The sequence below is a fragment of the Etheostoma cragini genome, chromosome 16 (genome assembly GCF_013103735.1).
Source record: "Etheostoma cragini isolate CJK2018 chromosome 16, CSU_Ecrag_1.0, whole genome shotgun sequence".
NCBI classification, from domain to species: domain Eukaryota; kingdom Metazoa; phylum Chordata; class Actinopteri; order Perciformes; family Percidae; genus Etheostoma; species Etheostoma cragini.
Genome location: NC_048422.1, coordinates 15,943,214 through 15,955,663, shown reverse-complemented (window position 1 = coordinate 15,955,663; position 12,450 = coordinate 15,943,214). Strand labels below are relative to the sequence as shown.

The following is a 12,450-nucleotide window of genomic DNA, read 5'->3' as shown; positions in this document are numbered from 1 at the left end:
AGAAAAAAAAAGACTGTGACCTTCCTGTAAATACGGTCTCTAGGTAGTTCAGACAATATATATTAGAGACTGTCTTTGTGCACATCCTCCTTTAGAGGTGCCTCTTTTCCTTTTCATACAGGATGCATTAGCCACAGGTGTCTTGTTGCTGATCTCTCTGAGACATTGTAATACTCCCACAGAAATGACTTTTTCCTTTTACTGTTATTTGTTAACAGACTCATTACAGAGTATCCAGGAGCTTCAAAGCATTGTAATAAAGGACACAGACATGAGAACAAATGGACTAAAAAAACCTGAGCTAGAGTAGCAGCAATTATACGTTTACAGAAGTATTGTTGATCATATGACTTAATGACACAATTATACCTGTTTACCTCAGATACTTCCTCCCTACATAGTCACAACACACATCCATATCAGATATTAGTAAGCATCTGGCCTTGCTACGTTGAAAAGGTGGTGTATCTAAGCAGTCTTCTCTATTTCTCATAATCATCTCTGTCCTTATTTATGCACTCATTACATTTTGATGCAGGGGCCCCAGCTGTTATTTGTGCATACCATTTAGTTCAATAAAAACCTCACACTTTAAGCTATTGATGGAGCATGAGCCCTGTCAGCAGCATGGGCATTTGTTTCTCTGCTTTTTCTTGTATTGGAGCTCTTGGTGGTTAGAAAAGTTAATCACCGATACGGGGTGTCTATCAGGACATGTGAGGCAAGGATATCCTTTGAAAGGTTTAATGTACACTTCAATATATACCGATGCACAGGCACTTTTGCTAATACGCTATTTGAAGCAGTGTGCTAGTGGTTCTAAAGGAGAGGGAAGCAAATATAAATGTTAACTAACAAAAACGACACCAGTGGGACCAACAACTCTACATAATTACAGAAAGAAACAGTGCTAAACCTGTACCGATACTTACACTACAATGAGGATGTTGTTCTATAGGCTACACATACAACTCTGATAAAGGCTGCCATTCAACGAAAACTCGATGATAAATGCTGCATAAACAATCAGTGAACTAAAATGATTCATGGTTCTGCGGTGGCATGAAGTTAGGACTTCCGCGTTTGTGTGTGCGTCTATCTCATTAAGAGAATAGCAAGGGATGCGTGTGTGTGTGTGTGTGTGTGTGTGTGTGTGTGTGTGTGTGTGTGTGTGTGTGTGTGTGTGTGTGTGTGTGTGTGTGTGTGTGTGTGTGTGTGTGTGGTAGAGCGAGTGTGAGTGCGATTAGCTTTAGCATGAGTATCAACTCTAGAGTCAAAGTAGGGCTTGGCAATATATCAATGTTGTATCAATATCGCGATATGAGACTAGACATGGTCTTAGATTTTGGATATATCACAATATGGTAAGAGTCTTTTCCTGGTTTTAAAGGCTGCATTACAGTAAAGTGATGTCATTTTCTGAACTTACCAAACTGTTCAAGCTGTTCTTTTATTTATCTTTACCCACTAAGTCATGAAATCGTTTCTGGAGAAAATTTATCAAAAATCTCATTGTTTAAATTACATTTTGTTAAAGCGTCAGTAGTCAACCATACTATATCTTTGCAATATCGACACCAAGGTATTTGGTCAAGAATATTGCGAAGTTTGATTTTCTCTATATCGCCCAGCCCTAAGTCAAAGTGAGTCTCCCCTGTGCTTTGTGACCACGTTGGAAAATCTGTAGCAGGAAAAGTTTACCCTCTCCTTGATTTTGTGTTGTTTATGGAGAAGGAGAATGCGGAAATTAGTAGGGGGAATGCAGCGCTATCACGTCACGGCTGAGTGAGGTGTGTTTATATTTTTAACTGTTTTCAACTGCTCTTTAAGGTTTTATGTTAAGCACTTTTGCCTTTGTGCTGAAATATGCTATAGATGCTAATATGCAAAACCGGTCAGCTCTGCAAGGGGCCAGAGCACAAATGCATCTATGTGCCAATGCTAGCATGGAGCAGAGGAAATGTAGATGAGGAAGCACATACATGTTTTATGACTGTTGGTCTGATGTGACACAGGGAAATTAACCTATTATCCAAATTTGATTCTACACCCCAACAGAAGACTTTGCAAGACTTTGGCTCAGACAAAGCAATTAATTTAAGTCTTGGATAATTAAAGTGTTTTATCTTCATGGCATTTATAATGTCCACCTTCTTCTTGGTAAAGGGCAGGAGGACTGATTAGTTTCTCATTAAATCTATAGCTGGTAATGCTGTTAAAATTCTCAAAGACAGAGAAGACGTGAAAGATTGAAAACTGCATTAAAATTGTACTAAACAAATTCTCTTCCTGTATTTTCTGAGTACATTTTGATCTGGTAAATCATGTGTCCTTTGCAAATATGGAAAATATGATTTATCAACTGACATCCTCAGGCCTGGGGAAGAAAATGTAAGCAGCAGTGGCTACCGGTTGGTTTAGGGCAGTGTTGCAGCAATCAAATTATGTAAAATAATACTTAACAATAAATAATAAATACCATTGTACCATGTAGGGTGTAATGCAACAAAAATCTACAAAGCACATTATTGGTATACCTGGGTGTATTAAATATTCTGAACAAGGCTTGACAGTCAGAGCCTTTTTAATGGAATACCAAATCCACGTTATTCTTTTTAAAATTAGTTTTAAGGGTATGTCAACATATTTCCTCAATGCAGTGGTGTTGGACACTAGGACAGCTGAAGCCTCAAGTACTTAGAGACAACACACAAAGCCACTCAGAACAGCCTTTTCCCTGGTTTGAACAAGTTAACATGTACAGGGGGAATTCAGATCTAGGGTTTTGTATGACATACTCTGCTGAGAGTTAATATTAACACTATCAAAAGCAATGTTACCTTCACTCACAACTACAGTCACCCATGGGTCTCAGCTGACATGCCTCTTGCACATATGTGAACATCAGGGAACATGCTCTGGTTTCCTCCCACACTTACAGTACTTACGTTAGGTGTTTGTCTATGCCCTGTAATGCTATGATAGGCCCAGTCCTTCACAATGCTACATATGATAGGCTTTTTAGAAGAAAAAAAAAACATTGAAACAAAAATGTATGTGGAAGTGGTCTAGAAAATTGGATGAAAGTTGATGCTATAGGATCAGATACACAAGCGTTTCTTTAACAGACCATAGATTTAAAAATAACTGACTAATTATTCTGCAAAGCCTGCAATTAAACCTTTGTTCTAATTATATAATTACTGTAGGATTAGTTTTTCTACATCTACTGCAGAAAAAAGATGGTCTTGGTGTAATACCTAACTGAGCCGCATAAAAAGTCGGAGGTGTCACTCCACTTATATTCTTTTAAGAATCAGCCACAGTCTGCTAAATATTCTTGCCAATATGAAAGCATGAATGTCCTCCTCCCTGGTCTGTGGTCACATCTGCCACTGAACACAGTGACTGGCCTTGTTGGACAAAGCCCCAGATTTGTGAAAGACCAGCCTGCGTGCACTATTGCTTCTTCTGTTGCCCAGCAACTGACCTTGTCTCATTGTGTATCTCTTACCAGACGCGGCAGCTTGAGAAGGCCCAGCACCTTCAACAGTGACGGTGGCTTTCCATGTCTTACTGCTAAACTTAGAATTTAAAATGAACATCAAAATATTGCGTCTCAATATTTTCACTCATCTCATATTTGTTGGTAATTCCACACAGTAATCCTACATTAGTGGAACAAGAAACCTGTTTGAGACAGTTTTTATGGACATACGGTATGTATATGTGTATACTATGTATATATGTGTATATATATTATATATGTACAGTATGTATGTATATACTGTATATGTATATATATATATAAAATATGTATGTATATAAGTACTGGATGTTTGTGTATGTATATATATTTATATATATACATATATACTACCAGCTGCCAAACCATCTGTATTATGTAGAATGCTAGTTGTTGCAGAACTTTAATGGCTCTATGCAAATATTTTTTCTGCATTTCTTCTGAAATGTGTAATAGCTATGCAATCTTTTCTGTTTTGTCACAACAAATTACTTGTCCAGAAAGTTTAGGAGTAAACAGACAAACTAGAGGAGATGCAGAAAAGGCGAAAGTTTGGAGTCCACAATTCTGTGATAGATAGTGAAAGCACTTCGAAGACATGTTTGGTCCACTTTTGCTGAGATTAAGGGTCTGAATTAAACATAAAGGCATTCCAGCTGAGAAAAGCACCTGGTAAGCTTCGAGGAAAACATCTCATAAGCCTGTGTGCTGCTGGGATAAACAGGTAAAAGCCATTCAGAGACACGCTCCAAACACAGCATCAGAGGCACATCGGAAATAGACAAGTCCAGCTGAGCAGGAGAGGATTCTGCTACCAAGCCAAGTACTCTGGAGAGAATAGGGGTGGTATGAATAGCTTGGAAACTTCCCTAATCTCCTTGTCAGAATTCCAATCCAAGCTTGTGGGAAGGAGGCATAGTGCTCATTCCTAGTGAGGGGGATGCACACCGTGATCTCACAACTATTGTTAGGTACCTTTAAATACATTAGATAACTGACGAGGATAAAAGTTTATATAGGATAATATTGAAATTTTGGAACTTAATTTTAGCACAAATGCATCATGTCCTGTCTAAGTTGCCCCATTTTAATACAACTATTATTAACAGTGTCCAGGTAACATTTTACAAGATTAAATTTTTCTCAGCTAGAAAGAAATGTGTAAAAATTAAAAGCATGACTTTTTTGTGCTGGAAATTAATATTTTATAACAATATTAGCAACAATATAGCAACAATATTCTTAATAGGGACGGGCATTTTAATTACATTTTCTTAGTTGATCTTTGAGAGAATTAACGATTGATTATCGATTAATCGTTAATATTTTTAATATTAAAATTAATTATTTATTTAACATTTCATAAATTAAAAATAAAATGAAAATACAACAATACAGCTTGTTTTTTGTTGATAAGATTTTTATTACAAGAAGAACAACTTGTTGCAGTTAAACTGGATGTTCGGTTAGGCTAAACTTGTAGAAGATGTATGAGCTGCGGTGCTCTAAAGCAACGAAACCCGCACCTGCGAGCTGGCGTTTTTAAACGGAGACCCTCGTTTGTTCCAAAATAATAAATAACTAGAACAGCAAGCAGTTATGACCTGGATCCAAGCCTCATCGCGCCAGTCGTCCCAACGCGAGTTTGCATCGGCGAACCGGGGAGCTCACAGCAGCGGAACACAAAGCATAACGTGCGAAGGCAAAGAGGTGTGAGCCGCTAAGGTTGGCGGTACAACGCCGTCGCATATATCCCAGAGCCGTAATGGATTTTCGACAACCTCTGGTCAGTCTGATTTTATTTTCTATAAAAGCTTGTAAAACATCAACCTTGTTGTCCATAGTCAAGTTATGAACATCATTTCTTTTCAGGAAAAATTGGGCCATTAGAATATTTGTGCTGCACTGAGTTCACTTGGATGTAAAAAGGTTGTAGGACCATAAAGACAAATAAATAACATTAATCTGACATATTCTGTATGGATTGAGATCCCACACACAGCAATGCCAAAAGAGCATTTGTGTTGTCTACAACAGTTATATATTTGGAGTCATCCAGTGCAAAAATAAACATACTGAACATTATAACTCATATAAAGAAAAAAGTATTTACATTTCTTACACACAGTGTATCAATCTTGCATGTAACAGTAAGGATTAATTGCACAATGACCCCAAAAAACCCAGGGATTCTAGGCTGGATACAGAACCTTTTGTAAGGGATAGAAAGACAACAAGACATCAGCAGAACGGGGGACTGTTAGTTTTTAGCTCCAAAAGACAGTGTGTTTCTACTAATTATATTAAGTTACAAAGTTATGAATCAGAAGTGCCGTTGTGCGTCATATAAGACATACTCAACCTCAAAAGTGATAAAATGGCCCAAAATGGTCTATGTTGGTTATAGTGCCCCCTTGTGGTCAATCTTTAACAAATATCGTACAGGGTTCGTGTTGATAGCATTTACTGTGGCAGAGATATTACAATTGCAAATTTTCCTTTAAAATGCATTGAGTTTAAGGACAAAACAAATAAATGTAGATTTAGATTAAGAATGTTGATTAAGAAAAAGTTAAAAACATCAATAAAAAGCGTCAAAAGTGTTGATTTTCAATTTTGATGGGAAGACAACACAAGGGTTAATGATCAGTTATCGATCGTTGATTAATCATGCCCATCCCTAATTATGAAATTACTTTGTAATTGGTATTAATTTATATTATGGAAGTCTACATTTTAGGTCACCTCTGTAATATCAACAAAAGGCATTTCCCACAACTGTGCTGTTCTTTAGCCATCTCACTGGGATACATGTACCTGAATATAATTCTGCTTTAACTTCTCACTGGGCTGGTGTATCTGATGGGCCTTTCAAAGGAAACAAGATGCACTAATTATCTAAATCAATATAATAATCCGATTCTGAGCATGAAAAGCGTTCCTCACTGATTTAATGGGTTAAGTCAGTGCTATTGTTATCATGAGTACTGACATTCAGTGCTTGCCTTGTACCTTTTTTATGACAAAGGTTGCTCCTATTTATAACTATCAAATTGAAACACACCAGTTCTTTTCGCTCGAGGGCTTCTTTCACTGAGACATTTACATTTATGCAAAGAGAATTTTCAAATTCCATTTACAATAAAGAATAACGTAAATATTTAAAATTCTGTAATATAAAACATAGGTCTGAGGGTCACAAATTGACTCCCCTCATTGCATATACAGCGCCTCTTTATCATGTTGTAAACTTATTGTGTTTTGATTAATTTAAAATTGCTTGGTTTGCTTCAGTAGATTGTGAAACGCACTTTCCCTTTTGTCGTTTTTCAATTTCTATCAATGTGAGCAGGAAAAAGAATATGGGGTGGGCAAAGCGAATGAACACATGGATGTCTGGTGTAATTAAGAAACTGAAGTATTAGAACAGGCAGTGCCTTCACCAGCTATAATTCAACAAACATGGTCTTAATTAAATTGTTTACGCAGATGTCTGCAAGCTGGTCTCTGCAACAGTCATTCCATTATAACAACGCAATATTATTACCTGACTCATAAGAAAAGTTTTGTGTGGCTGTGCGCTACACTATGTAGGGCACCATAAAATAGAGAAATAAATTCCTACTTGAGATTAGCTAAGTCAACAAGTAGATATATCTCTGGGAGTTTATATGAAAAAGGCTTTTTCTTTGGAGTGGCAGCTGTAAGGGTTGGGGAGCACTAATGTTTACACATGAAATAACTCCCTAACAACGAATAATTGACTCATGATGGGCAACTGCTTGGTGTTTATAGTTATTTTCAACATATTGATTCTGTAAAAATCATAGTATTTTTAGTCTTAAATGTTATAATACTGTAGGCAGCTCTTCATATGGACCTGCAGACTTGACTAAATTTGCTTTGGGATTTTCCAAGGATGGATAAAATTGAGTTTAAAAATGTTTTTTTTTTGTGTGTGTCTCAGACAGAGGAGAATCCGCAATATTAGTATTCTGTTCAATACACGAGGTGAGCAAAAGGATTCCTCACAAAGCACAGTCAATGGGGCTCCAGGTGGAAGAAAGGGCTCAGGGCTGCTTCCCTTTTTAGCCAGTTTACACAGAATCTTCAAAGTCTGAGTCACACCCTGTCAGGGCCATAGGAGGAATGTAACCGCTGTCTCAATCACTCTCTTTTATTAGCCCAGACCACACCAGTGGCCTGCCTGCCCTCATTCCTACTGTTATCTCAGGGATTAAGGGCTTGCTGTCTTTGACCATCCTCTTTTTTCCTGGTCACACAGATATAAACAAAGACCCTAAAGACTGCCATAAAACCACAGGCATGAGCATGGAAGCACACACTCGCCCCTGCATGACTTACCCAGTGGTGTTAGAAAAGAATGACGAGGGATTTGGTGGATATAGTTTTGATATTTATTTTTTTTCTTCTCATGCTCAAAAATATCTCACAATAGCTACTGTGAGTTACAGTACAGGCAATATTGTTAGAGGAAAAAGAAGATTCCCATCTGCTTAAAAGCTGCATTATTTATTTACATATTTGTTACCAGTTTGGTGAAGAATAATTTAACCACAAGTTGACTTAATCACCCTTTTTTATTTTACTATTTTGGTTTAGTAGCTCTAAACTAGGAAGATGAAAGTTGAATTTGTAGGCTTTAAAACTAAAACAATGGGCTACTAGGGACTAAAAAGCTCCATAGCGCCTGTAGGCTTATAATTCTTGACTCATTGTAAATATAAAAGAATATTGATTACTGGCAGTTTTTTAACGTTTAAAGAAAAAGCCCACAATATATCAAAATGACACCAGGAACATCATTATCTTGCATCTATATTAAGAACTGTTATTGGTTACATGGCAGTCCTGAAAGTACAAAGGTAACACTGTACAGCCATATATTTGGCATCAAGCTATCAATATACAGTGAGGAATGTCAAGACTGGACCAGACATTCTTCCACATCTAACAGAGACAGAGCAGTGAATATGTTGTGTGTTATGTGTACTCTTATAATGTGCAAATGAGTCACATCTTGGTTTTTATTAATATCCCTTTATGAATGATTATACTGTCATCCAGACTTCGATCAATGTCTGATTTCTGCTTAAGTGTGTTGTCATCTCCTTGACATTACCCATGAGTCACGGATTTATCTGTGCTGACTACATCCTTAAAATAAATCAAAAGAAAGCGATTTGGTTTATGCATGCCTGGACACAGGCGTGACAAGCAAAATTTAACCTCGAAACTCGAGTTTCTGTCGAATATGACAAATTAAACAAACCTGATCATAGCAAGAGTACGTAGTCAGTTATAAGTAATGCAACAAAGTTTGAGTAAATCTTTTGAAAATGAGAGAAAATCAACTCGTATGGTTTGTTTGAAGATCTGAGATAAAAACAGCTGTGTTCAACATGTACAGACAGATGATCATAGGGACCAATGAAATTACCGCTTCAACTTGAGACGCTGAAAGCAGCAATTGACTGGTTCAATCATTGGAATGGCAGTGTACTGATTGAAGCCTTTTTTGAAGAAAGTTTTAAAGGAAAACAGGAACAATAGCAAGTCTGTCCCTCAATGACCCATCTAATCAGCTGCACCATGTTTAAATGCACGGGACGACCCCCAGAGTTTCGGTCAGTTGTGCAAGCCAGGAAACTGAATTTAAAATGTTTTATTTTCTCTGTGATACCTTGATAACATGTAACTCGCACGGGGCCATTTAACATGGGGTTTACCTTTTGCTGAAATTTAAAGATGTCAACTAGCAGCCACCGTGACCGTGCAGTCATTGTGGAGGTTTAAATTGCTCTTAGCACAAGGCACTAATGTACTATTACATCATTATCCCTATCTCAAGTAACCAAACGATTCCATCATTTATTTTCATTCAATAATGGCCATATGGGAAATACCTGGAATCTTAAATATATGGCGTTTGAGTATAGACATTCCATTTGGCCTCTCTTTCAGGTGTCACTCTTTGTTTCCGTCTAACACAAACGTGCACATACCCGCATGCGCGTACACACCAAAAGACGACAAATTAGTTGTCAGTTTTACTAGCCACGTGACCTCAAAAGCAAAGACAAGGTAGATAACGATCTTAGGCTAAGGACAACTACGCGCACACACACACACACACACACACACACACACACACACACACACACACACACACACGCACACATATCTGAACTCCACATTGCCCAAGGACTTCAAGCTGATTGACGGATCAAGGGGGACTGGCATGAAGATAGAGAAGGGTAAATGTAATTATTGCATGACAGGCTTTAGCTGTCTTAAACTGAGTTGATAAACTGTGATGCATGCATAAATTAAAGTTGTTATGATTAAGATTGTGTCTGCAGAACTGCACATCCTATATAAACTCTCTCTCCCATAAATGAAATCAATGTTTTGTTGGTTAATTTATCATTCACTGAAGGGTAATACAGAGCAGTCATCTACACAAAGCCAAGTGACATATTACGTATTTAGAAACTGGACACATAATGGAATTGCCTTGCCTGGCTCTCACCTTGCAACCGTTCAACATATACTGTATACTCTACAAAGAGCTAGGCATGGAAACATACGGACAATGGACACATTCAAAACACACATGATGCTGCCGGCAAAACATTAAACTACATACTATTTTTGGTTAATTGTAAATCATGTAAATTGTAAACAATAAAACATGTATATTTCATATAGCAAATATTTAATTTGAAAATCTAATCAGGCACCTGCAGGAGACAGAATGCAGATTTGTCTTACAATTGCAACTGCATGTATTTTTTACATTTACGAGCTTCATTGCTTGACCTTTTAAGCACACCAGTCTTTAATAAAGCATTAATTAAGAGTCCCTTAGGATCTTTTAGAGCTTGCGAGTTTCCTGAATATATGGTGGAATACTGTAAACTACTCGGTGACAGAGGGAAATGAGAAATTGGCAAAATCCTCAAACGTATCATACTATCCAAACACATATCTCCCATTGAAAAGAGGTTTGGAGACAGTATGTTGCTTAAAAACTATAAAGCCATCGGATGAATTATAATGCTGATTTTTCTGTTTCCCTCAAGCCCTATCATCCTTATTTTCTCAAAAGAGAATTCCCTCCTCTTATTAAAAACATTACACACATTATACAAGACCCCAAGTGTGCTGATCCATCCTCAGAACATTGACATAAAATAATTAGCTATGAGTTGGCTACCACAACGTTTGGGATAAAGCATTGTTTTAGAAAATAGTGATACCCAGACTTTCAGAGAGCAAAGCTATTTTGGTCCATCTCCCTCATGGGCTCAACCATTGTGCTCTGATCCCTTTGTCCATCAGAGAGACAGAACATTTTTGGCCTAATGCAACTGGACCCTCGCTAATGACAGTGAATAGCCCTGTTGGCTAGATGACAGCAGCTGAGAACAATACCTAATGATGACATCACTTGCTATGGGAATCTATTTCAGGTTTCTTCCTTTTATAGTGTGCTGTTGGATATTGCTATCTTGCTCCCTAGAGAAAGCACATATAAAAGCTTTGGAATAGGAGGTGACCCTCTGTGCTTGGGAATCCCTTACAATCCTGTCAGACTCTTGCATGTTTTTCAGCTAGGAACAGCTCACCTCTGAATCCCTTAACAACATGGCACCAAAGAAGATTGAACCAAAGAAACCGGAGCCCAAAAAGCCAGAGCCTAAGAAAGATGCGGCTCCAGCTGCTAAGCCAGCTCCACCTCCCGAGCCACTGCCTGAGCCGCCCAAGGAGCCTGCGTTCGATCCCAAAAGCATCACTCTTGAGTACTCCGCTGACCAGATTGAGGAGTTCAAGGAGGCCTTCACCTTGTTCGACCGCACACCTTCTGGAGAAATGAAGATCACATATGCCCAGTGCGGAGACGTGATGCGAGCTCTGGGTCAGAACCCTACCAATGCAGATGTGCTGAAAGTGCTTGGAAAACCACGGCCAGAGGACATGAGCACTAAAATGGTGGACTTTGAGACCTTCTTGCCAATGATGCAGCATATCTCTCGTGCAAAAGATCAAGGCAACTTTGAGGATTTTGTGGAGGGGCTCAGGGTTTTTGACAAGGAAGGCAATGGTACCATCATGGGAGCAGAGCTGCGTCATGTGCTGGCAACACTGGGAGAGAGGATGACAGAAGATGAGGTGGACAGACTGATGGCCGGACAGGAGGATGCCAATGGCTGCATCAACTATGCCTCCTTTGTGAAGCATATTCTATCCGGGTGAAAGGAACATTTAGCCTAGAGACTTTACCTCTATTTTTCTCCACTTTCTGGATCCTTGCTAAACATTTGTCCAATAAGAGATGAGCATGTCACTTAGAGGTGACAATATTTTTCAGCTGGCTACAAGACCTATGATTAGTTCTTTTTAATAAACACTTATAATGACAGGCCAATGAGATAAAATGGACATGTTTGAAGAATACTACATTAATAAATTAAATAGATTTACAAACTGCCTCATGAATGTCATTTCAGTATCTGATCAATAACTTTAGACGAGGAACATATGATTCATACAGGAAAAGGGTAAAAAAATAAAAAAGGAAAAAAAAGCCCATTGTTTTTCTATTCAACTGTTTACATCAACCGTGTTTGTGGAAAAGCTTGTGTGATGAAAAACAAAAAGGATTTGGCACCATCTGAAAATAGAACAAATTTGATTCCATTCTACTTTTCACACAGAGTGCCTGGGCAGCTGCTGTGGATCAAGATACACTCCAACATGCTACACACACACACACAAACAAACTCCCTTTGACAACTACAAGACAGGTGCTCCAAGGAAAGGTATGGAGTTAGATTCCTGCCAAAAGGTTGTACACAAAAAAATGTGTTGCACACAAATAAAAGTTGTTTGTACATAAA

General features: G+C 38.1%; 1 protein-coding gene across 1 annotated transcript; it reads left to right on the top strand.

The window, feature by feature from the left end:
* Positions 1-11,086: 11,086 nt before the first annotated feature.
* LOC117959608 (myosin light chain 4-like) lies at positions 11,087-12,037 on the top strand. The gene has a single exon (XM_034896849.1). It carries the CDS (start codon positions 11,198-11,200, stop codon positions 11,804-11,806), a length of 609 nt encoding a protein of 202 aa, XP_034752740.1. The 5' UTR covers positions 11,087-11,197; the 3' UTR covers positions 11,807-12,037.
* Positions 12,038-12,450: the final 413 nt, after the last annotated feature.